Below are 26821 nucleotides of genomic sequence, written 5' to 3'. Positions count from 1 at the left end.
TTTCCAGTAGTCATGCATGGACGTGAGAGTTGGACTATAAAGAAAGCTGAGCACTGAAGAATTGATGCCTTTGAACTGTGGTGTTGGAGAAGACTCTTGTGAGTCCCTTGGACTGCAAGGAGATCCAACCAGTCCATCCTAAAGGAGATCAGTCCTGAATATTCATTGGAAGGATTGATGCTGAAGCTGAAACGGCAATACTTTGGCCACCTGATGCAAATAACTGACTCCTTTGAAAAGACCCTGATGCTGGGAAAGATTGAAGGCAGGGGGAGAAGGGGACAACACAAAATGAGATGGCTGGATGGCATCACTGACTCAATGGACAGGAGTTTGAGTAAACTCTGGGAGTTGGCAATGGACAGGAGGCCTGGCATGCTGCAGTCCATGGGTCACAAAGAGTCAGACACAATGGAGCGACTGAACTGACTGAATTCTTGAAAGTCAGCACTATGTTTAATATATACCAGTGTGTGTGTTAGTCAGTCCGTCATGTCTAACTCTTTGTGACCCTGTGGACTGTAGCCTGCTAGGCTCCCCTGTCTCTGGAATTCTCCAGGCAAAGGTACTGGAGTGGGTTGCCATGTCCTCCTCCAGGGGATCTTCCCCACCCAGGAATCAAACCTGGGTCTCTTGCGTTACAGGCAGATTCTTTACTGTCTGAACCACCAGGGAAGCCCAGTACACAACCAGTGGTTCCCATTAAATTTAAATTGCTGTCTGAGATAAGTATTTAGTCTGCAGGAAGTTGTGCTTATTAGAGAATCACAGAATTAAGTACTTGGTAAAAGCTTGGCAAAGTGACCAATGTTAGATCCTTGGTGGTCTTGCTGACCTCAGAGCCCAAAGGAGGCTCACAACACACAGACTGGGGACAACCATCAGGCGCCATGTGGGAGGAAGCTGGTAATCCTACAAGACAAACCATGTTTTGCCAAGATATTTGATTTAAAAATTGAAAAAAAAGTAAACAGATGATTGATAGGATTCAAGTTTAATTCCTTCAAGAAATGCAGATGTGCAAATTGATAGATGCTTTTCTGACATAAGCTATGTTCTTGCATCCATTCCAAGCATGCTCACTCCTGCTCTATTTTCTCCATGCACTGTTTGTGTTTCACTTACATTTTCAGGAATATTTTAGTTAGAATAATCAAAGGAAGAAATAAAGAACAGTCAATTGGGAAATGAACTAATTCTAGAGACACAGTGACAGTCTTCGTAGGAGGAGATGGCTGTGATTTAATTGTTCTTCCTCCAGAGACTATCAATAGAGTGGTTTTTGCCAGATCTCTTGAATCAATTGCTACTGTAAAGCTCTGTGGAGCAGGACCGTTGTCCCTCCAAATATAGTCCCTTTGTGTTGAAGGCCAAGAAACCCAATGCCGGAATGAAACAAGGGAAGTCTGCCCAGAAACTTCTGCAAAGAACGATCCCTTTGATAAAACTGCCTAAGAAAGAAGCACCACAAGTGCTCTTTTACCAGTCATTTTAAATATTTGATTATAAATGAATAATTGGTGGTAGCTTGTGATCAAGGAGGTTTACATTTTTATGTGTGCTTCCCAAAGGAAAATGTGGTAGATGTGGCATAAGCACAAATAAATGAACATAAAATGTGAAGCTGTAATGTCTATCCCAGGTGCACATCTACCACTAAGATAAATATAGAAAGAATATATACCAACCTTTAAACTGGATCTGAAGCCCTCCCTAGATTGCTCATGGATGGCAAGGCCTGCCGGAGTATTTCCGTAGAATCCTGTGCTTTAATGTACTTACTACTTGCTAGAAAGAACCTTCATTAGTTACTTATTTTCTCCCTCATGTCGGGGAGATCTGCATCTTATTTCTTTATGCTCACTGCTTAGCATATAGTGCATGGCACATAACAGGTACTCACTATAAGTAAATAGTTGAGTTAATGAATATTCCCGCTAGTAAAATTATATTCAACATGGATACGTTTTACCAATGAGGACGTTCACTACTGATTTGCTGTCTACACCACAAGGTAAATTTTATGTTCTTGATAAAGAAATTATGTGTTTACTCGGTTTAAGGTGTTGTGCTAATCCCTGTAGAGGACACAGAAAGTGAAAGATGTAAGTTTCCACCTATCCCTAACTTTATCCCCAGGCTTATGTGGAACGCTTCTCTTAAACTCACGCTGAATCATCATCTCTCACTTTGAGGACTTAGTGACTGGGGTACAGTAGGTACTGATAAAATGTTTGGTGAAGAAATGGATAATAAACCTACATGGTGCTTATGGTCAATCTGACACCGAAAGCTTGAGACTAACAACTTCAGTGTATTGATGAAATACTTGAAGCTCTCCTGGGCTTTATTTTGTCAGCTAATTGCGGTCAGCATTCTTAATATGTAACTGCAATGGAAACTTATTGAAGGCAGGATATTAACTATTTCAATCTTGTTCATCACTGTATTCTTAGACTCACATACATAGTAGATTATTGTAAATATTTGCTGAATTGATGAAGTTTTAAATGTTTCATTTTAAGTTTTTATAGAGGAAATTTGAAAAGTGAATAGCTATGATAGAAAACATGGAGCCAAAGAGAAATAGGACAAAATGTTTTAGGAGCTCACTGTGGTCAAGATCATGTCTTGTTGTAGGGGGCACAATGGTTTTATAAGTAAAATTTATAAAATTTAATAATAATATTTTGGGTAGATCTTGAAGCTGCTGCTGCTGCTGTCACTTCAGTCGTGTCCGACTCTGTGCGACCCCATAGACAGCAGCCCACCAGGCTCCCCCGTCCCTGGGATTCTCCAGGCAAGAACACTGGAGTGGGTTGCCATTTCCTTCTCCAATGCATGAAAGTGAAAAGTGAACGTGAAGTCGCTGAGGGTCAGACACGACCCTCAGCGACCCCATGGACTGCAGCCTTCCAGGCCCCTCTGTCCATGGGATTTTCCAGGCAAGAGTACTGGAGTGGGGTGCCATTGCCTTCTCCGAGATCTTGAAGAGACCGGTAGAATTTCAACAGGTGTAGATGTTCATGAGAGCACTGACTTCTTTTTTTAACTGTTACTTCAAAGTTATACCTTGATTCAGAGACATGGAGTTTAAAAATTATACAGCATTCTTATCTTTATGTCTGCAGGGAAAACAAGTTATTTTTAAGGTGATTTTCTTAAAATCATGTGGAATGCTGATAAATGTCTTAAGATTTAAAAGTAAGGAGTTTTAGAATTTAATCATAGAATTAATGTTAAGTACTAAAACACATTCCTTTAAGGCTTTAAACTATTTTAGTACCAACAGAAGAATGTAGCTCCTTTTTAGAACTAAAGGCCATTTAAATCAATAAGATATTTGAGAAAAATAATTTTACTTTTTGTGATGTCATATTAAAAATAAGGTGAATATTTATTCACCTAACCTTGTAAGACACCTGTGTCTCCGCAGAAAGATCAAAACCCTCAAAATCACAGGCCCTCGCCCAGTGCCTGTGTCTATAGTTAGGAGGTTTCACAACCCGGGGAAGTCCACAAACTCATTGTCCTTACTGATGAAAAGAGGGGCTTATATGAGAAAGAACCATGCCTCTCAAGCTTTAATGAGTCATGGACCACCTGCAAATTTTGTTAAAATGTAGGTTCTGATTTAGTACATCTGGGACAGGGCCTGAGATTCTGCATTTCCAGCAAACTCCCAGGTGATGACCCCACGTTGCTAGTTTTTGATGCCACTCTGAGTATCAAAGGATTAGAAATCTGTTGAGGCTTCCTGCTGCCCTAGGAGCCTAGGTAAGGTTTTCAGTATGAAAACTTTGTTCTCAGACATAACCTGGAATGATGGTTCAACCACACAAAGCTTCTGGAAGTCCTCTTACTGCATGTGCTCTGAGCTTTGCATTACTTTACCACTTCAACTCATACAACTAGTTTTCCCTGGATGTCTTTGGCGTATGGTAGACTCTTCTTCCTTCATTTGTCCCTGACAAGTGCCAGATAGTCGTGGTACCTATTATAAATACCAGTGTTCAATGTAATAAGCCTTGTGTGAATTTAGGCTCCTTTAGGAATCTGGCCAACAGTTATTGTATTGTCCATCAATCATAAATTCTAGTAAGAATTTCTTGAGCTCTACTACCTATAGTGGCATAGGTTGAAAATGAAAGTCGCTCAGTCATGTCCAACTCTTTGCAACCCCATGGACTATACAGGCCATGGAATTCTCCAGACCAGAATACTGGAGTTGGTAGCCTTTCCCTTCTCCAGAGGATCTTCCCAACCCAGGGATTGAACCCAGGTCTCCTGCACTGCTGGCAGATTCTTTTCCAGCTGATCCACCAGGGAAGCCCAAGATTACTGGATTGGGTAACCTATCCCTTCTCCAGGGGATCTTCCTGACCCAGGATATACATCATTATGCTTTAATTTGCAGGTGAGGATACTGAGGCTGAGAGAGATATAAGTGAAGTCTAGGGCCACCTAGCCAGTTGTTGTTGTTTAGTTGCTGAGTTGTGTCTGACTCTTTGCAACCCCATGGACTGTAGCCCACCAGGCTCCTCTATCCATGAGATTTCCCAGGCAAGAACACTGAATTGGGTTGCCATTTCCTTCTCCAGGGAATCTTCTGGACCAGGGATTGAACCCACATCTCCTACACTGGCAGGCAAATTCTTTACCGCTGAGCCACCAGGGAAGCCCACCTAACCAGTAAGAGTAGCCAAGATTTGAACCTAAGTCTTCCTAGGTCCCAAGCTTTGCTCTTTCTGCCACATCGCACTGCCTCTCTGAGGCAGCCATACATAAGACTGGAAAGAGGAATGTTCAGAGATGTTCATGGCATATTATGGTCTTCAGGAAGTTTTTAATATAAGAGTAATTAGATAATACAAAACATCTCCAAGTGAAGTACCTACTGGCTATTTTAGAAATAACTTTTGTGATAATGCAGAAGTGAGAGGAAACTGAGTGCAAGAATGGCCCAGAAAGTCTTCCCAAAGAAGGCAGCCTTTGAGTCAAGTCTTGACAAATGAGTGGGAACAAAGAGAGGTGCGTCACAGACAAGACCTTTTTCAGGCAATAAGAAGGGAGTCCACCATGACTGAAGAATTTCGATTCCATCCTTTTATCAACGGGGGACCTCTTGATGTTTATAAATAATACGTCAGAACTATACTGTGGAAGGAATAATATATCAGAACTATACTTTAGAGGGGCTTTCCCGGTGGCTCAGCAATAAAGAATCCCCCTGCCAATGCAGGAGACACAGGTTAGATCCCTGGGTCAGGAAGATACCCTGGAGAAGGGAATGACAACCCACTCCAGTATTCTTGCCTGGAGAATCCCATGGTCACTGGTGGGTTACAGTCCATGGGGCTGCAAAGAGTCAGACATGATTTAACAACTAACAACAACAAATACTTTAAAAGATAACTCTGGAAACTAAGTATGTGAAACTTACAAATTCTAAGCATGTGAAACTCTTGGAGCTAGAAGAGTTAGGAGTCAGCAAGATAGTTGGGTAGTTAGTTTCTTCATCTATTAAAACAGTAAAAAATACTAACTACCTCCTAGGGATTTTTTGAGAATTGGAGGAGATACAGTTTGTAAAACACTTAGGGTGGCTGGCATATAACGCTAAAAAAAAAGTGAGTTATCAAATCAGCTAGGTTTGAAGGTGAATGACCTTAATTTCTGTGTTTGTTTACACTTAACATTAGAGTCAGCTCTTCCTTTAGAGAGCCTCTTAGTACAGCGCCAGATGCATGGAATGTCATCACGGTTAGGCAGTGTGGCTGGTGTTGCCATCGCCTTCCTCTTCTGATCTTCCTCCAGGGAGGTGTGCATTTGCGTCGTCTTTTCTCTGACCTTACCATCACAGGGCAGCACAGTGCCTTTCCTTTGACGTAATGTTGCACTGTTGCTTGCATCAATCTTTCCTCTGCCAATTCTACCTCCATTTACTATGTGAGAAGTTTTCCTGAGGATGTGTTCTGCTTGTAGACACAAGAATGAAAGAAGAGCTGCAGTTCTGAGAACAATTTTAAAATAAATGGGTGAGTCCAGGTTTTCTAAGAAAAAGAAACTCAAGGTGGAAATTCCCTGCAGAAGAACTTGACTGGGAGTGATGTTTGGCATGTATCAACAGCTTTGGATTTTCCAAGGTTACTCCTGACTTTAAACCTAGACTTAACATACTAAAGTAAAAGGTATATTAGACATCTTTAGTTAGAGTTCAATGCAGAAGAAAAGGTATGATGTCAGGGAGGAGGGATAAAGTAACAGTTAATCATTAGGTACCCCAGTTCCCATGCTTTGTCCTCACCAAGTAGTCAGATCCCCTTATGCAAATCACTTTATTTTTCTCACATGCAGGGTGAAAATACCATCTGTGCCTGTGCCTTTCATCCGGCATTCCATTCTACCAAAATGTGCCAGGCACTGGGCTAAGTGCTGTGATCCAGTAATGAGCAGAAATACACATGATCCCTGCCTTCATAGCATGTACAGACTAGGGATATAGACAGATATTAATCAAACAATTCCCCCCCCCCAAAAAAAAAACAACACATCACAATGGCGCTAATGTAGCTATGACAGAAGCCACAACAGAGAAGTACAGGGTGCTCCAGAGGGAGACAAGAAGGGTACCCCTGAGGGAATGTGTGCTGAGCAGTAGTTGCTCTTGTCACTCTAGGATAGTTGGTGTTATAGTCCAAGAAGAGAGAACTGCACATTCAAAAACCCTGGAAAGAAAGCCACTGTCCCAGGAACACAGAGCAAGAAGGAGGATGTGACTGTTAAGGCTGCAAGAGCAGCTGGGGGAAAAACCAAGCCACGCCTGGCAGGTCCTTTCAAAGGATTGTTTTAAAGGGTTGTTGCATCATCAAGTGAAACAAAGAGCCTACGTTTATAATTTAAAATCTTTAACAGTTATCAAATTCTAAACAAATCAAAGATAATTTAATTCTAATCAAGAGTATTGTCTCTCTGGGTTATAATAAGAGAATTATACCAAACATTATCATATAGCTTATAATAAGCATTTATTTCACTCATGGAATCAAAGTTTGGCTGTATATACTGGCTCATAAAATCCTCTCCAAAGAAAAGCCTAGGCATCTTATCTGTTGGGTACATATAATATTGGTGATTTCACAGAATCATAAACTCTTAGTTAGGACCTTCCTTGCTAACCTATGATGTCTCCACTATGACTGATAACACTGAAATTGAGATCTTCTAAGGATGAGAACTTCCTAGCTGTCAAAGGCAATCCATCCTGTCTTTGAACTTGCTTCAGATTTCTCACTCATATTTTGGATCAAAACCCATGAGATGGGAGCACGGAGGAGGGTGGTAACCTCACAGTGTGCCAAGTGCTTCATGGCCATAATCGAATTTAACTCTCACAGGAGCCTCATGAGACCTAACTTCAGTTTTATTGATGTGAAAACTGAGATGCAGAAAAGTGAGCTAATTTTTATTTGTCCAAGCCCATATATTAAAAAGGGGCTTCCCTAGTGACTCAGATGGTAAGGAATCTGCCTGCTAATGTGGGAGACCTGGGCCAAGAAGATCCCCTAGAGAGTGGAATGGCAACCCACTCCAGAATTCTTGCCTGGAGAATGGACAGAGGAGGCTAGTGGGCTACAGTCTATGGGGTTGCAAAGAGTCAGACATGACTGAGTGATTAACACTTTCATATATTAAATAACTAGCAGAGCCTGATTTTGAGTACAAGCTGATTTGACTCCAAAGCCACAGTTCTAAGGGTTCTAGAACTATACTTCAAAGCCACTTAAAAAATATTTTGATAGTTACAGCTTCTTTTGAAAATCTGACGAAATCCAAAGACATATGCTCTAAAAAGGTGAAAAGTGAAAATATGCACAAAATTTTGCAAACAGCTCCAGTTTTGATGACTCACATAAGTAAAGATATCCATGCTATTATATTCATTGTTTACAACACAAGCTTCATTAGGACAATTAAGATTGTCTGTCTTAATTGTTGATGCAGTCCCAGTACTGAGAACATTGTCTGGCACAGAGTAGGAGTTCAAAAAATAATTGTTGAATAAAATTGATTCCAAATGCTTGAGTCCATTCACCTAATTCCTTAGAGCAGGATGATAAAAGTACAGTGTGGAAGGGTTGCCTTGATATAAAATTCAAGAGAACCACAGAATGACTTCTGAGCCCTGACCTCAGACCCCAAGGGACCTTCTGAGTTAAGATTTGAGAAATTATAGGCCAATTTTATTTTGTTTTGCCTTTTTAACTCTAAAATCACTTTCTCTTCCTCCATTCTCAGAAAAGGATAATGTTTTTAATAGTTTCTTTTTTAAATTAGAATTTTAAGTACTCTAGTAAAAATAGCACTCGAGTAAGTTTTCAGGAAGTATTTGGGTTACAAGTGAATAGATCACTGTATCTGATTGCTTCCCAATGTCACCACTATATTATTTAAATGGATTTTGCTTTTTTTGGGGGAGTGGTGAGAATTTTAGTATGCTTATGTGAGTCTCTAAAACTGAAGTAACTATTAGCTCTTGGTAAATGATTGTAAAACTATTTTATATTATTTCTCTCAAGTTTTAAAATAGCTGAAAAGATAGTTTTCCATTCCAAGAGACTGGGTCTGCGTAGTTGGTAGTTCTTAGCACTCCCACTGAATCTTTCCCAAAAGGCAACATTCAGAAAGTATGATACCAAATCCTTTTCAGCTAGTGTATTTGGTTGAAATAAACTGATAATCACATATAGTACTTGGTCCCCTTATGTGTGTATGAGATAAGTAATATGTATCCATATAAACCCATGTAGATGAGGAAAGGAAGGCTTTAAGAGACTAAAACAGTAAGTGGTAGACCTGGGATGTTATTTAATGCTCTGTAACAGGAGAAAAATACAATGGAAGTGGAATCCTGAGAGGCTAACCATTTCATGGTGTTCAGGCAAGATGGTATTCAGGAGACAGGGGAAGACAGGGACACAAGTTGAACTGACTGAGGTCCCTACATTCTGGGAGCAATAATGCAAGAAGGAATGGATATGAGAGGCATTTTTGAAAAGGAAATCAATAGACTTTTTTTTCCTCTCTCTCTTTTTCTCTTATTTTGAACACTGGGGTCTTGCCTGATATCATGTGAGGCACTAAGGAAGTTCAAGTCATGTTAGTATGTTTTCCGTGCAGATTTTTCTTGTCTCTGTCTTCCATCTGTGAGACACAGAGGCAACTGGAAATAAGCTCAGTCTGAGGCTCCTTCTCCACACTTCTTGATGTGAATCGTTAGACTTAATCCCCTCTTTATAAAAGCAACATAATTAGTCATATGATAGAATATATAGAAAATGGAAATTTAAAAGACATGACCCATAATTCCACTATTCTAAAAATGGTCATAAATACATTTTTGGTGTGCTTTCTTCTAATCTTTTTTTTTTTACTATGAATTAAAAATTTTTTTAATTGTAATATAGCATATACCACACCATTTTGTGCTCTACATTTTTGATTTGCAGCAGTACACTTGATTGATTATCAAAATGCCATGGGACTAGATTTTCTTTTTTTTTTTTTTTTCTTAATTTTATTTTATTTTTAAACTTTACATAACTGTATTAGTTTTGCCAAATATCAAAATGAATCCGCCACAGGTATACATGTGTTCCCCATCCTGAACCCTCCTCCCTCCTCCCTCCCCATTCCATCCCTCTGGGTCGTCCCAGTGCACCAGCCCCAAGTATCCAGTATCGTGCATCGAACCTGGACTGGCAACTCGTTTCATACATGATATTTTACATGTTTCAATGCCATTCTCCCAAATCTTCCCACCCTCTCCCTCTCCCACAGAGTCCATAAGACTGTTCTATACATCAGTGTCTCTTTTGCAGTCTCGTACACAGGGTTATTGTTACCATCTTTCTAAATTCCATATATATGCGTTAGTATACTGTATTGGTGTTTTTCTTTCTGGCTTACTTCACTCTGTATAATAGGCTCCAGTTTCATCCACCTCATTAGAACTGATTCAAATGTATTCTTTTTAATGGCTGAATAATACTCCATTGTGTATATGTACCACAACTTTCTTATCCATTCGTCTGCTGATGGACATCTAGGTTGCTTCCATGTCCTGGCTATTATAAACAGTGCTGCGATGAACATTGGGGTATTCGTGTCTCTTTCCCTTCTGGTTTCCTCAGTGTGTATGCCCAGCAGTGGGATTGCTGGATCATAAGGCAGTTCTATTTCCAGTTTTTTAAGGAATCTCCACACTCTTCTCCATAGTGGCTGTACTAGTTTGCATTCCCACCAACAGTGTAAGAGGGTTCCCTTTTCTCCACACCCTCTCCAGCATTTATTACTTGTAGACTTTTGGATCGCAGCCATTCTGACTGGTGTGAAATGGTACCTCATAGTGGTTTTGATTTGCATTTCTCTGATAATGAGTGATGTTGAGCATCTTTTCATGTGTTTGTTAGCCATCTGTATGTCTTCTTTGGAGAAATGTCTATTTAGTTCTTTGGCCCATTTTTTGATTGGGTCATTTATTTTTCTGGAGTTGAGCTGTAGGAGTTGCTTGTATATTTTTGAGATTAGTTGTTTGTCAGTTGCTTCATTTGCTATTATCTTCTCCCATTCTGAAGGCTGTCTTTTCACCTTGCTAATAGTTTCCTTTGATGTGCAGAAGCTTTTAAGGTTAATTAGGTCCCATTTGTTTATTTTTGCTTTTATTTCCAATATTCTGGCAGGTGGGTCATAGAGGATCCTGCTGTGATGTATGTCAGAGAGTGTTTTGCCTATGTTCTCCTCTAGGAGTTTTATAGTTTCTGGTCTTACGTTGAGATCTTTAATCCATTTTGAGTTTATTTTTGTGTATGGTGTTAGAAAGTGTTCTAGTTTCATTCTTTTACAGGTGGTTGACCAGAGTTCCCAGCACCACTTGTTAAAGAGATTGTCTTTAATCCATTGTATATTCTTGCCTCCTTTGTCAAAGATAAGGTGTCCATATGTGCGTGGATTTATCTCTGGGCTTTCTATTTTGTTCCATTGATCTATATTTCTGTCTTTGTGCCAGTACCATACTGTCTTGATAACTGTGGCTTTGTAGTAGAGCCTGAAGTCAGGTAGGTTGATTCCTCCAGTTCCATTCTTCTTTCTCAAGATCGCTTTGGCTATTCGAGGTTTTTCTAAGGTAATTCGTGTTGAGAAATAAGCCAGGGCTAAGGACAGCCTTTGAAAGCTTCAACATCAGAGAACGAAAAGAGGGTATTTTAAATTCATCAAAGATTGCGAGTAGCTTTTGGTATGTTCTGTCCTTCTGTGCAGCAGACACATTTCTGGTGCTTCGTAAGTATTTTCTGTGATTGATTAGAGTTGAGTCATTTTGGTGGAGCAGCGTGCGGAGAAGGTAACCACACCCGGCTGTCTCTGTTGTACCTGGTCTGTTTAAACAGGTCCATGTCACAAGACACAGCGTGATAATGATGTGCTCTTGGAGGTTGGCCAGAGGCCACCGTGTGCTTTGATAAACATCAAGCTCTGGAGAAATATGAACATGAGAAATCTCTATATATTCACACACAGACACACACATATACTTTCTAACGTAAAGAACCACCCCACCGCACCCCCAGGAGGGCCATCCAGAGCAGGCGTAAAAGCCAAGCAATGCCCTTTTATTCCCTTATTTCAAAGGAGCATCAGCATAAGGAACCTTCAAGGGAAGCTACTACTGATGCAGTTTTAGAAATCTGCTTTGCCTTTAAAAGTAGAATTGTACCAATTTTGAAAGATGATCAGACAAAAGATAGCTTGTTTCCCCAAGCCAGAGGACCGCCTGAAGGGGAGTTTCAGGACTTCATGCTGTCGCTGCCTTCCCAGTAGAGCCCTCTAACTTTGGCCCAAGACTGTAACCCCTGAATTCAGTTTGCCTCTTTGTTCTTACCATCATCCATCATAGTCCTTCTGCTAAAAGGACAATTACCTCCAGGAAATAGCCGCAGCAGAGAGATATCCCCCCGACATTAGAGCTATGGTGGAGACCAGGGGACACGAGTCAGGAGGAGTGCTGGTAGAAAGGTGCGTCCTTCCAACTTGAACTTAGAAAGTTCTCTATGATGCAGCAACTTGAAATACTAATCTCTCAATAGGAACTTCCCTGATGGTCCAGTGGTTAAGACTCCGCCCTTCCGATACAGGGGTCATGGGTCTGATCCCTGATTGGGGAACTAAGATCCCACATGCCATGTGGAGCAGCCAAAAAAAAGCGGGGGGGAGGGGGGGATATTAATCTCTCAATAATTGAAGAAGAAGGTTTAGCAAAGGAAAATAGTTCTGTGTTTTTTATTCTCTTCGTGGGTATTTCCCCCCAATATCGTCTTCCCCTTCTTCTTACCCAGCTCTGCATCTTGCCAGCCTTAGCACAGTTTTTTCTGCTGTGTGGGAGTCTCCTCTTGTTCTGATTCAGCTGACCCTACTCGCTTCCCACCTTCTGCACACCTCTTTCCTAGCACCTGTAACACAGCCCTGTAACTGTAACTACCTTCAACTTTTCCTGTGATAAATCATACTGTTGAGAAGTGGGATAGTGTCTTATTTATCTTTGGGCATTTGGTGCCTGGCACTATGCCTGGCATGAAATATACATCAGAACTATTTTACTAAGAAAGAGTTAAAGAAACTGTAACATGAATTAATTAGTGGCTTTGTTTCTATGACAAACAAAACATCAGCAGAAAAAAAATCATATTTAAATTATACTATTACATAGAAGCACATTTTGTTAAATCATTCTTTCAAACCTGAAAGAGGACCCTCCTCTTGTTGCCCAGCCCTAAGTCCTGAAATTTGTCTTCCCAATCACCTCCAAGTTCCACTCATACTAATATCTAGGGCTCTAGAGAGCTATTACTGCAGATGGTGACTGCAGCCATGAAATTAAAACACCTTTACTCCTTGGAAGGAAAGTTATGACCAGCCTAGACAGCTTATTAAAAGCAGAGACATTACTTTGCCAGCAAATGTCCATCTAGTCAAGGCTATGGTTTTTCCAGTGGTCATGTATAGATGTGAGAGTTGGACTGTAAAGAAAGCTGAGTGCCGAAGAATTGATGCTTTTGAACTGTGGTGTTGGAGAAGGCTCTTGAGAGTCCCATGGACTGCAAGGAGATCCAACCAGTCCATCCTAAAGAAAATCAGTCCTGAATATTCATTGGAAGGACTAATGTTGAAGCTGAATCTCCAGTACTTTGGCCACCTGATGCGAAGAGCTGACTCATTTGAAAAGACCCTGATGCTGGGAAAGATTGAAGGCAGGAGGACAAGGGGACAACAGAGGATGAGATGGTTGGATGGTATCACCGACTCAATGGACATGAATTTGAGTAGACTCTGGGAGTTGGTGATGGACAGGGAGGCCTGGTGTGCTGCAGTCCATGGGGTCGCAAAGAGTCGGACATGACTGAACAACTGAACTGACTGACTGAGAGAGCTACGTTGCTACCTTCTCAAATTCCTAGTGCTTCTCTCTTTATGGGATGTATTCTAATGTCATCGATCCTCCTGGAACCACTTTCCATTCTTTAAAGTATAAATTAAAGGTCTTACATTAGGAATAAAGAGGGAAAACATTCTATCATATTCTTAGTGTACTGAGTGTACTGAGTTGAATTTATCCAAGAAGTCATATGTGGTTTAAATATATAAGTAGTGCAATTGCATTATTAATCCCCCTCAGTTTGTTCAGTTTAGTTCAGTCACTCAGACTCTTTGCCACCCCATGGACTGCAGCATACCAGGCCTCCCTGTCCATCACCAACTCCCGGAGCTTACTCAAACTCATATCCATCGAGTCGGTGATGCCATCCAACCATCTCATCCTCTGTCATCCCCTTCTCCTCCCGCCTTCACTCCTTCCCACCATCAGGGTCTTTTCAAATGGCCCTAAGTTTGTGGGCTGTAGTTATTTCCGAACTTTACTTTAGTATCCAACTGTTGCATGATGCCAGATGGGAAGCAATTGTATATAAAAATGGGGACTGGATCCAGGACAGCTCATGCTCAAAAGACCTAGACTCCTTTGTGTTCAGATTTCTGGAAACAGTTTTAAAGACAACATTAGGCATGAAGGTTGCAGGGTGCATGATCAACTCATGGACAGTCTTCTCATTGATTGGTTCAGTTCAGTTCAGTTCAGTCGCTCAGTTGTGTCTGATTCTTTGGGACCCCGTGAATCTCAGCATGCCAGGTCTCCCTGTCCATCACCAACTCCCGGAGTTCACCCAAACTCATGTGCATCGAGTCAGTGATGCCATTCAGCCATTTCATCCTCTGTCATCCCCTTGTTCCTCCTGCCTCTAATCCCTCCCAGCATCAGGGTCTTTTCCAATGAGTCAACTCTTCGCATCAGGTGGCCAAAGTATTGGAGTTTCAGCCTCAGCATCAGTCCTTCCAATGAACACTCAGAACTGGTCTCCTTTAGGAGGGACTGGTTGGATCTCCTTGCAGTCCAAGGGACTCGCAAGAGTCTTCTCCAACACCACAGTTCAAAAGCATCAATTCTTCTGCACTCAGCTTTCTTCACAGTCCAACTCTCACATCCATACATGACCACTGGAAAAACCATAGCCTTGATTAGATGGACCTTTGTTGGCAAAGTAATCTCAGTCATGAACCTTCTGGCTCCAGCATACCATCTTAATAATGACGGGCCTCTCTGTGGGCAGGCTCAGACATTTAAAAAACAGATACTGTGGAACATCAACACAAAATGTACCAAAGGATTCATCACAGGATTTCTTTAATGAGCAAGCTTCCCTTTCATATTCAGATTCTAATTTGAGTCAACACAAAGGAAATATATCCACTCTTGTTCGAGATAAGAAAAGGAGATTAGAAAATCAAATTGGATACAGATGAGGATAGGTCTCTAATAACAGACAAATTCCACTAAGGGACTGAATGATCCATTTTAATAATATAAGCAATTTTTTTTAAAAAGAAAAGAAAAATATCCCAAATTAGCAATTACATTTATTTTCAATCAAGGCAAAAATATATAGGTTCTAGAAATATCAGACAACAAATTAATTAAAATCTCCATGATAATTTTTGAAAGAATTATTTAAAGATGTTTATGATTATGAAGAAATAGAGGTGGTTGATAACCCAGATGCAGAAAGGGTCCTGAAGAACACTTGGGCCAATGGTGTTAAACTTTTTAACTGAAGACACAGGAGGCATGCTTACAAAATTTGAGGTTGATTCAAAGCTAATGAAGATACTTTTTATTTTTTAATGCCCTTCAGCCTCTCTCTGTGGACTTCCCTGGTGACTCAGACGGTTAAGCGTCTGTCTACAATGTGGGAGACCCGGGTTCGATCCCTGTGTCGGGAAGTTCCCTGGAGAAGGAAATGGCAATCCACTCCAGTACTATTGCCTGGAAAATCCCATGGACAGAGGAGCCTGGTAGGCTACAGTCCATGGGGTCGCAAAGAGTCGGACATGACTGAGCGATCTTCACAGCCTCTCTCTGTGGAGAAAGGATTTCTCATTTCCTCCAGGCTCCCTGGTTTGCACAAGGGACCTTAAATTGTCCTCTCTTTGGTGCTCAAAGCATATACTTTTGCCCCTAATTGCTGCTGCTGCTAAGTCGCTTCAGTGGCGTCTGACTCTATGCGACCCCATGGACTGAGCCTACCAGGCTCCTCCGTCCATGGGATTTTCCAGGCAAGAATACTGGAGTGGGTTGCCATTGCCTCCTCCTTCCTCTAACTAACAAAGCAAAATATGCATATTTCAGGTTCTTTTGGGGGAGGGGGGGAAACAACCTTGAATTATCTGCTGTCCAATTCTTATCCAATCCAAGTTGTTGTAACAACAGTAATATCTAAAATGATTGCCTAAAAAATATACATTCACTCCTCTAGACATTCTAAATTTTATCTTTGGCAAAATTTAGATCATCATTTATTCAGTTTCTTACTCAATCATTTATTCAACCAATTGCTACTGATTTTCTCCTATGTGCCAGGCCTTGTGGTGGGGTACATAGAATGTGTGTGAAAGAAACATGGTCCAGACACAACAATCTACCAAGAAGAAGAAGTAACGCATAGGTGAACGAGCAAATAACTAGGTGAATACAAACTTAGAAAGCACTAGTGCTTTCCTTGTAGCTCAGTTGGTAAAGAATCTGCCTGCAATGCAGGAGACCCAGGTTGGATTCCTGGGGCAGGAAGATCCCCTGGAGAAGGAACTGGCAACCTGCTCCAGTATTCTTGCCTAGAAAATTCCATGGAAAGAGGAGATTGGTGGGCTACAGTCTGTAGGATTGCAAGAGTCGGACATGACTTAGCAACTCAACCACCACCATCATAGAGCTAAAAAATGAGGTGCTGCTTCTGCTTAGCAAAAGTGAACAGGATGGCGTGTCTGAGATTACATCATTTAAACTGATGCTTACAAGCTGAAAAGGAGCCAGCAATGGGAAGGACTCCGTGAAGAACATTCCAGGCTGAGGAGTGGCACATGTAGAAAGAAGACTCTAAGGCAGCCAAGTCTAGAGATGGTGAGTGAGGAGATTGTGATGAAGTGGAAGTGGTTAGCTGGGAATAGATTGCACAGGACCTCATGTGCCAAGTAAGAAGTCCAGAATTTTTTCCATATAGAATAGAAAACTTGGAGTACTTTAAGCAGGGAAGTGATACAATTCAACACATACCTTAAAGATCACAGGCTAGCATACTAAAATCATGTTTTCTATGGGGACCATCCTAGAATTAATTTCCCTAAATAGTGCTTTGTTATCACACTATTATTGCCATTGAAGTGTCAGTTAAGAAACCATGGCCCATATCCAGTATCATTGAGGATGCTGATTCTTTGTGAGAACCCAGGAAAATTTTCCCTGGTGGGGTGGTTAGAGTTTCTCAATACCTGGTAATCTATGTTTATCTTGAATAACTGCCCTGTTTTTATATTGTGAATATATTAAGTCTCATAATTGATCTCATTTCCTTTTTGTCTTGTCTGTTAGGAATCTTAAGCCACATTTTTAGCCACCTCCTGCAAATATACAGGGTTGTATGATGTGTGTGTCTGTAAACTTGGCTTTCTTAATGTTTCCACCTGTTCTTTACCTTTTTCCAAGCATACTTAACTGTTTATTTTATACTTTTAGAATGTAGGTATTTTCACTAGCTACCTTAAAGAACAGGCAGGATTAAACTGCTGGATTAAACCATTCAATATCATAGTAATCCAAGTCTATACTCCAACCAGTAATGCTGAAGAAGCTGAAGTTGAACGGTTCTATGAAGACCTACAAGACCTTTTAAAACTAACACCCCAAAAAGATGTCCTTTTCATTATAGGGGACTGGAATGCAAAAGTAGGAAATCAAGAAACACCTGGAGTAACAGGCAAATTTGGCCTTGGAGTACAGAATGAAGCAGGGCAAAGGCTAATAGAGTTTTGCCAAGAGAATGCACTAGTCATAGCAAACACCCTCTTCCAACAACACAAGAGAAGACTCTATACATGGACATCACCAGATGGTCAGTACCAAAATTAGATTGATTATATTCTTTGCAGCCAAAGATGGAGAAGCTCTATACAGTCAGCAAAAACAAGACCGGGAGGTGACTGTGGCTCAGATCATGAACTCCTTATTGCCAAGTTCAGACTTAAATTGAAGAAAGTAGGGAAAACCACTAGACCATTCAAGTATGACCTAAATAAAATTCCTTATGATTACACAGTGGAAGTGAGAAATAGATTCAACGGACTAGATCTGATAAACAGAGTGCCTGATGAACTATGGATGGAGGTTCATGACATTGTACAGGAAACAGGGATCAAGAACATCCCCAAGAAAAAGAAATGCAAAAAAGCAAAATGGCTGTCTGAGGAGGCCTTACAAATAGCTGTGAAAAGAAGAGAAGCGAAAAGCAAAGGAGAAAAGGAAAGATACACCCATTTGAATGCAGAGTTCCAAAGAATAGGAAGGAGAGATAAGAAAGCCTTCCTCAGTGATCAGTGAAAATAATAGAGGAAAACAATAGAATGGGAAAGACTAGAGATCTCTTCAAGAAAATTAGAGATACCAAGGGAACATCTCATGGAAAGATGGGCTCAATAAAGGACAGAAATGGTATGGACCTAACAGAAGCAGAAGATATTAAGATGACATGGCAAGAATACACAGAAGAACTATACAAAAAGATCTTCACGACCCAGATAATCACGCTGGTGTGATCACTCACCTAGAGCCAGATACCCTGGAACACAAAATCAAATGGGCCTTAGAAAGCATCTCTACGAACAAAGCTAGTGGAGGTGATGGAATTCTAGTTGAGCTATTTCAAATCCTAAAGATGATGCTGTGAAAGTGCTGCAAGAAATATGCCAGCAAATTTGGAAAACTCAGCAGTGGCCACAGGACTGGAAAAGTCAGTTTTCATTCCAATCCCAAAGAAAGGCAATACCAAAGAATGCTCAAACTACTGCACAATTGCACTCATCTCACACGCTAGTAAAGTAATGCTCAAAATTCCCCAAGCCAGTCTTTACAGTACATGAACTGTGAACTTCCATATGTTCAAGCTGGATTTAGAAAAGGCAGAGGAACCAGAGACCAAATTGCCAACATCTGTTGGATTATCAAAAAAGCAAGAGAGTTCCAGAAAAACATCTATTTCTGCTTTATTGACTATGCCAAAGCCTTTGGCGGTCTGGTGGAAAATTCACAAAGAGTTGGGAATACCAGACCACCTGACTTGCCTCTTGAGAAATCTGTATGCAGGTCAGGAAGCAACAGTTAGAACTGGACATGGAACAACAGACTGGTTCCAAATAGGAAAAGGAGTACGTCAAGGCTGTATATTGTCCCCCTGCTTATTTAACTTATATGCAGAGTACATCATGAGAAATGCTGGACTGGATGAAGCACAAGCTGGAATCAAGATTTCCGGGAATAATATCAATAACCTCAGATATGCAGATGACACCACTGTTATGGCAGTAGGTGAATAAAAACTTAAGAGTCTCTTGATGAAAGTGAAAGAGGAGAGTGAAAAAGTTGGCTTAAAGCTCAACATTCAGAAAACTAAGATCATGGCATCTGGTCCCATCACTTTATGGCAAACAGATGTGGAAACAGTGACAGACTTTATTTTGTTTGGTTCCAAAATCACTGCGGATAGTGACTGCAACCATGAAATTAAAAGACACTTACTCCTTGGAAGAAAAGTTATGACCAACGTAGACAGCATATTAAAAAGCAGAGACATTACTTTGCCAACAAAGATCCATCTAGTCAAAACTATGGTTTTTCCAATAGTCATGTATGGATGTAAGAGTTGGACTATAAAGAAAGCTAAGTGCTGAAGAATTGATGCTTTTGAACTGTGGTGTTGATGAAGGCTCTTGAGAATCCCTTGGGCTGCAAGGAGATCCAACCAGTCTATCCTAAAGGAAATCAGTCCTGAATCTTCATTGGAAGGACCAATGTTGAAGTCGAAACTCCAATACTTTGGCCACCTGATGCGAAGAACTGACTCATGTGAAAAGACCCTGATGCTGGGAAAGATTGAAGGTGGGAAAAGAAGGGGATGACAGAGGATGAGATGTCTGGATGGCATCACTGACTTGATGGACATGAGTTTGAGTAAACTCCGGGAGGTGGTGAGGGATAGGGAGGCCTGGTGTGCTGCAGTCCATGGGCTTGCAAAGTGTTGGAGACGACTGAGCGACTGAACTGAACTGAACTGAAAACTGTTGGAAGAGAAAATCAGGAATTAAAAATATCTCAATAATTCCTTGGGGCTTCACAGGTGATGCTATTGGTAAAGAATCTGGCTGCCAATGTCAGGGACGCAGGAGATGATGGTTTGATTTTAGGGTCAGGAAGATTCCCCTGCAGGAGGAGACGGCAGCCCACTCCAGTATTCTTTTTTTTTTTTTTTTTTGATCAGAGAAAATTTCTTTCACTTTTTTTTTTTTTTAATTTTTAAATTTTATTTTATTTTCTTGCCTGGAAAATTAGACAGACAGAGGAGCCTGGCCATCTACAGTCCATGATGTTGCAAAGAGTCAAATATGACTTATTGACTAAACAACATTACAACAGTAATTCTAATAAGCTTAAAAACCTGCTCTTAAATTTGAAAGGTCATTTGTTAATTACAGGATAGAGAACACTCATTTAACAACAGATCTTATGAAAACACAGAAACACCACTTATATTGACTCTAACATAGTCTGAGGTGATAGAGACAGCCTCCTACATAGCACTTAACATTCGTGTAATAGTGAGGTTTTTTTTTCTGTCTTCCCTGCCAGACTGTCCCTTGAGACAAGGACAAATACATTGCATTCACCATTGTATCTTTCATACTTACTGCAGTGCTGTGCAGGCATTAATTAATTAATTAACATTAATACCATGCTGAATTAATGATTGAGTAAATATAGATTAAAAAAATAAAACCTCTCATTAGACTAGATCAACAAGAGTACAACCCCCTGAGAGCAGGAGGTATCCACACCTTGTACCATATACTATTCTGCTTGGCCATGTCTAGAGCTTAAGTTTAGGGTAAGAACAGTATTTTTAAAGAGATACTGACAGACTGGAGCAGATCCAAAAGACAGCAGTCAGCTTGCTAAATAGTTAGACATTGTGTGGTTTGATGGAAAATGTTTAACCTATGAAAGGAGAGTATTATAAGAGGTTGGTTTTCTAAAAATATCTGAAGAACAGGCACATGGAAGAAGGAATAGATTTTTCCTAATTCCAAATGACAGAATTAGAACCAATGGATTGAAATTATAAGCAAAAACTTTCTTAAACAGCTTGTAGTCCTCAGTGAGGTAATATACTTCATATTTGTTGGGTAGAGCATTCATTCATCGATCTGACCATGACTTGTATAGTAATTGGGTGGTTGGATTGGAAGATTTTTAATATCTTTTCCAAATCCAAGATATAAAAACATTATGTGCATAATAGTTGAACAAATGGACTCCATATTAGCATGTAACAATCTAATCTAATTAATGTGTCACATAACCAATATTTACAGGTATTAACATGACTGTTAATACTAAAGTTTTTGCATTAGTCATGAAACTGTTTCTGAAGGCAGTAGGTTTTGACAGGGTAAAAGAGTAGGAAAGCACACAGTTCCACATCTTTGAAACAACTTATAAAAGTGAAAGAATTTTGGTTTGGCTGAAATGGATGGGTGTAGGCAGTGAGCCCAGGACAAGTCAGGCCAAATCGCTGGCCATATGAACTAGATCTGATGGCTGGATTCCCAGGGGATAGAATGAGGGCAGAGAATGTGCTCTGAAAGGCCTACAGAGATGAAGTTAACTAAAGAGAGCAACGAGGGCTGAGACAAAAAAAAAAGGAAATCCATTACCACCCAGAAGTTTTTGCAATAAGATCTGGACTTCAAGTGGGAGACATGGCCTAGAGGTGGAAAAACTGAATCAGAAGAGAGTGAAACCTTTTGTGCATCGTCCTGGTCGTGGCTGTGAATGTTAATATCCCTGGCTTGCCTACATTGGGTATCAGGCATGTGGTGTATGCATATTGGAAAGGTTTATTGACAAAAAATGGGGCACATACATCACAAATCAACTGGTAGAAATTCTTGAAATGAGCCTGAGAGCCCACAGGAAGCTTTGACATGAAACCACAACCTTTGGATTCAAGTAGTTTCAAAAGCAACCCTCCAGATTGGTTCTGCTTTCTTTCCACCAACCACTTGTATCTCAAACATTTTCCTACTTGGCAGAACTGCCTTGGCGCCCTCTGAACAGGCTGATGAGGAGGCTGGAATGTGCGTGAAGGAACAGAAGGAGCAGCAGACAGATGAAAGCACAATGAGACATTCCTGGCTTCTGTAAAAGCCCTCCTCACTTTCTGCCACGTGTACACAAAGTTCTGTTGAGCGCTAATCTGGGATCATCTATCAAAAGATTAAAAATTTTTAAATACCAAAAGTTTTGTTTAGAAGTCAAATTTCAGAGTTTTGGCTGTATTTGGAGTGTTTGCCATCGAAGAGGCCAGCCAATATGCAGAGTTAGTCTTGAGGACAAGTAGAAAGCAGAGGGCAAACAGCCTACCCTTCAGAAGAGGAGCTGTTAAACAGAGAGGCCATCAGGCCTGCCTCTTCACTGTAGGATTGGGGAAGGAATGGGTGGGTCTCCAGCTCTCAGGCTGAAGTTACTCCAGAAGCAGCCCATAGTTCTCACTGGTCTAATTAAAGGCTCTGGGCTGTGTATATTACTCTAATGGCACCTTGATCTCAACAACTGCAAGAATTTAGTTACCATATACCCATATTTCCATCACATATAATTAAATAGGATTAAGATGATTTTCAGTATATTCTTCCTAAAATTTTCTCCCTTATCCAATTTCCCCAGCACCCTTTTAGTGCCACAGTTTTCCCTTTCCTGTCCCTCGTGTGTAATAGTGGAAAGAGTTAAAATGTCATCAGCTTGGAGATACACAGAAGCTCTACACTTGGTCGCTGTATCACCTGGGACATTTGTTCACCTCTGGGAGTCTTAATTTCCTTTTCCAGAAAATCATATCAATAGGATAGCACAGAGAGTTTCCATGGAGATTAATTAAAGATATGACATGTAAATGGCATAAGGTTTAGCACCAGTGGGTGCTTAGCTTTGTTAGCCATTCTCCCGTTTCCATCCCCCTGTTCACTGTTCTTGTTGGTTCCCAATATTGATCTGTTTATCCCATCCCTGAATAGTCTGAGTGAAGATTGTTCTTAATGACCAAATTAGGAAAGAGGAAAAGTAGGTGAAAACTAAAAACTAGTACCATCCATTTTCCTCACTTTTGAAGGAATTGGAAAGGAGGAAATCCAGCATCTTGGGTTTTCAGCACCCTCTCCCTCTCTGATTCATTTGGTCCTCACCCACTCACTCACCAGTGAAGAGGAAGACCTCTGTCCACAAGATGCATGGAGGACATTTCAGCCCAGGGAAAATTATCAGTAGTTTCTTGATTTTACATTTACAACAAGCAGAACTGCCCACCCAGTGGTGATTCTTTTAACACTGGGGCCAAATGATAAAAGAATTCATTGAAAGAGCTTAGGATTCATAGCAGTACATTAGCATAAAATATGACATTAATGATGCTAATGAGAAAATAATGTTACTTACCTGCCTTAAATATGGTATTCTGAACACACAAGATGGCAAAACCATGGTGAGCAGTTGTATAGATTTATAGATACTACTCTAACCAATGTGCTTCCCAGGTGGTGCAGCAGTAAAGAATCTGCCTGACAATGCAAGAGATGCAGGAGACAGAAGTTCAGTCTTGGTTTGGAAGATCCCCTGGAGGAGGAAATGGCAACCCACTCCAGTATTCTTGCCTGGAAAATCCCATGGACAGAGGAGCCTGGTGGGCCACAGTCCATATGGTCACAATGAGTCAGAAACGACTGAGCAACTGAGCATTCACACACTTTAACCATAAAAAAATAAGTTGGATGTGACACAGGGAAAACAAAGATGTTATACATGATCCTTCATAGATCCCTTTATTAAAACTCAAGACTGATTTGTAGAGAAATTGGGCTGTCTTCTAAGTTGGCTTTCTTTTAATCAGGGAATTCAGATTCCTTTTTTCCTCTAATTTGCATTGAATTCTTCTTCATTGCCATCTCCTATGAAATACTATGTTTCACATTTTGTATCTGTTTACATATATCAAAGAATACATATTTATGATCTTGATGTTTCCAGAACAAAACATCTCAGGACTTTCAGTATTCATGTGTTCATTATTGTGCAAAGGAAGCATTGTGATTTTTTCAAATGGTAACCTGGCCAGGATACACTGTAGTGCTTTAGTAAGAATCATTCCTATTTATTTTTAAAATGCAGCCACATCAGTATTAAACTACAAGGTCGGTACTGGGAATGGTCAGTCTTTCTTTAAGTGTTATCCACAGCTCAAAAGCAAGTATATATCATTTCCTGTGTTTCCTTCCCTTTGCTTAGTTTTCCAGAACATATTCAAGGTTTGCAAGGTCCTTTCTTCTTGCTCTCTCTACTCTTCTATACTCTCCCATTGAAAAGTAATAACTGGTGGGTATTTACAGCAGGGACGTTCTCAGCACTAGACTATCAAACCAAAAGGTGTACACAAGGTGGCTGACATCTTTATCTCCATCAGACAGAAGCCAGTGCTGGATCTGAGCTGGGGGAGTGGACCTCCAGAGTATCTAATATTGCAGTGGCGTGCTAAGCCTTTCTGCCATGCATGCCCAGGCTTCCTGCATAAGCGGCACTAGATATTAGATCCCTTTCACTGTCCACAAAAGAGCCCCTGGAATAGAAAAACTCTGATCAAATCCTAAATAACAATGGAAAAAGAACACCATGACCCATGAGAGCTTCCTTTTCTTTCCTGTATCAATGCTGACTTGAAAACCTGACCCTTACCTCCTCTTTGCATGATTATCGGAAGAGGTTCACAATTGCCATGAGAGAGAATATATTCCAGTGAAGGTCCTAGGGATCTTTATTAAGGTGTTCATTTACCTAATAGGACTTCCCTGGTGTCTCAGACGGTAAAGAATCCACCTAAAATGTGGGAGACCTGAGTTCAATCCGATCCCTAGCTTGGGAAGATCCCCTGGAGCAGGGAACAGCTACCCACTCCAGTATTCTTGCCTGGAGAATTCCATGGACAGAGGAGCCTGGCAGGCTACAGTCCATGGGGTGACAAAGAGTCAGACAAAACTGAGTGACTTTCACTTTTACCTAGTAAGATATTTATGCGAAATGAGCTGCTTCCCAGAATTGCAGAAGGTTCCACAGGGAAAGATGTTAGGTCTGACGCACACAGCAAGAATTGAGGCCCTAATTTAAGCCCTGTTGAACTTCCAATTGCGAGTTTTTCATTATTAGGATTCGAAATCCCAGGCCAGGCTATATTTGAGTCAGCCAACTATAAGAACAACTTGGCCATATGCCTCTTTTTCAAAGAACTTTATTCCTTCAGCCCTAGGCTCAGAATTTGATAACATGTTTTCTATGGATTTTTTTTTTTTTCCTCTTCACATCAAACAATATTAGAGAGAAAAAATAGAGGGAAAACGCTAATTATTCCCATATGTATACTCGGATACGGCCAAGTGGAATTACTGGCAGTTTCCTTAAACACACACTCTGGTTCCAGATCTCCACACATGTGGGCACAGATCCTCCTCAGCCTCTGCCTGTCAGAATCTCACCCATTTTTTTTTTTTTTTTCAAATCCCACCCAAAGGTCTCTTTCTCTGTGTGGCCTGCTCTCCTCACCTCAGTCAAAAATAATATTGCTTCCTCTAACATTGCTCTTGTGTCTTTTTGAGGCCCCTTTCCTGTAGGCCTGTATTAGCACTTCTGCATAACTTCTCTATTGATCCCAAGCAGCTTGGTGACAGCAGCTTTGCATGAATCTGCATTTTTACAGTGATTCCTGGCAGTGTCTTAAATGTGAGAGGTACTTTCAAAATATCAATATTTTGCCTCTGGGTGGTTAAAAAATTGGGGAAGTGGAAAATTTAAAGGGGTAGATATTCAACAAAGACGCTGACCTCTGCCAGTCTCCTCCGTAAGAGCTCTCAACCTCCCATGCCAAGGGTCAGGGGCCTGGAGTGCGTTTACTCAGGCGTTAAAGCACCTCAAGTTTACTCTTCAGTGGAAAAGCTTTATTTATTTCTTTGTAATGAAGGGTGGTAATTTATACTCAGAGCTTTATGCTTATGTGAAGCGGCTTTTCGCGTACGTCGTTTGTCACACCCATCTCCTACCCGGTTGGGCTGCAGCTGCCCGGGAGAAGGCGACCGTGCTTTCCCTAACCTTCACCACCAGAATGATTTTTCCCGTGCCCAGGCATTGTTTTTCCTCTGCTGCCGTTTTCTCCTCCCTCTCTCTTTTCCTTTGAACTCGCAGTGAGTGCCGCTTCTCCGGGCTTCGTCAACTTGGAGGCAGGACAGGGCCAGGCAGGGCAGGGCAGTGCTCGTGTGGGGCTCCCGCACTGCGCCGCGATCAGATCTGCGGGACCTGCCTTTCCCGGGGCTCGCGGCCGGGCGCGCCCCGTCCCGTCTCCTGCCTCCCTGCGATTGGGTCTGCGAGGTCACGTGAGAACCGAGGGCTGGAATTCTGAGTTGTGACTCCTGGCACTCCTTTTTTGTTTTTTTTTTTTAAAAATCGCTGTGTCTGTTGAGCTCTGCCGGGCTGGGTGCCTAGCTCAGTGACTGAGGCTGGAGGCAGACGGAAACCGCCACAAGGGCAGACTGAGGGGGGCAGAAGAAAGTCTGCCGGGATGTTGAGTCAGGGACCCCGGACCCCAGCTTCAGGTTGCTACTATCTAAATGCCATGACACCTGAGGGCCAGGAGATGTATTTGCGATTTGATCAGACTACGAGACGCTCTCCTTACAGGATGAGCCGGATTCTAGCACGCCATCAGCTAGTGACTAAAATTCAACAAGGTGAGTCGCTGGTAGCGGAAGGCTGTTGCTAATTCTGATTTCTGTGGGCTCTCTTTCATGCTAACCCCGTTTTTAAAAATGACTGTTTTCACTTTACAATATATGGATTTCTATGCCACGGCGCGCATACCTTTCAGAAATAACTTCCAGGCTGCCGTTTTAAGCAAACAATGACAGCACTTAGCTGCCACATAACTCAACGGTCAAGTCCACAGAAAACTTCAGGATGGGACAGTGAACCATCAATTTCCAAGACTTAATGTGTGTCTACAGAATAAATGAGACAGGTTTCCTC

The 26821-nt window shown here is 41.2% G+C and overlaps 1 protein-coding gene across 8 annotated transcripts in view; it reads left to right on the top strand.

Moving 5' to 3' along the window:
- Positions 1-26821, top strand: part of STARD13 (StAR related lipid transfer domain containing 13) — a 482949-nt gene that overhangs the window by 296112 nt on the left and 160016 nt on the right. Inside the window, exon 1 of one of the 8 annotated variants that reach the window (XM_025262906.3) lies at positions 24737-26526. The exons of 6 other annotated variants lie outside the window; for them this stretch is intronic. In XM_025262906.3, coding sequence (XP_025118691.1) covers positions 26358-26526 — 169 coding nt within the window. In that variant the 5' untranslated portion in view covers positions 24737-26357. Of the gene's footprint in view, positions 1-24736; positions 26527-26821 lie in introns of those variants that run through there. One more of the 8 variants, XM_006070676.4, reaches the window with a different exon arrangement.

The sequence above is a fragment of the Bubalus bubalis genome, chromosome 13 (genome assembly GCF_019923935.1).
Source record: "Bubalus bubalis isolate 160015118507 breed Murrah chromosome 13, NDDB_SH_1, whole genome shotgun sequence".
Lineage (NCBI taxonomy): Eukaryota > Metazoa > Chordata > Mammalia > Artiodactyla > Bovidae > Bubalus > Bubalus bubalis.
This window is presented reverse-complemented; position numbering and strand designations above follow the sequence as displayed.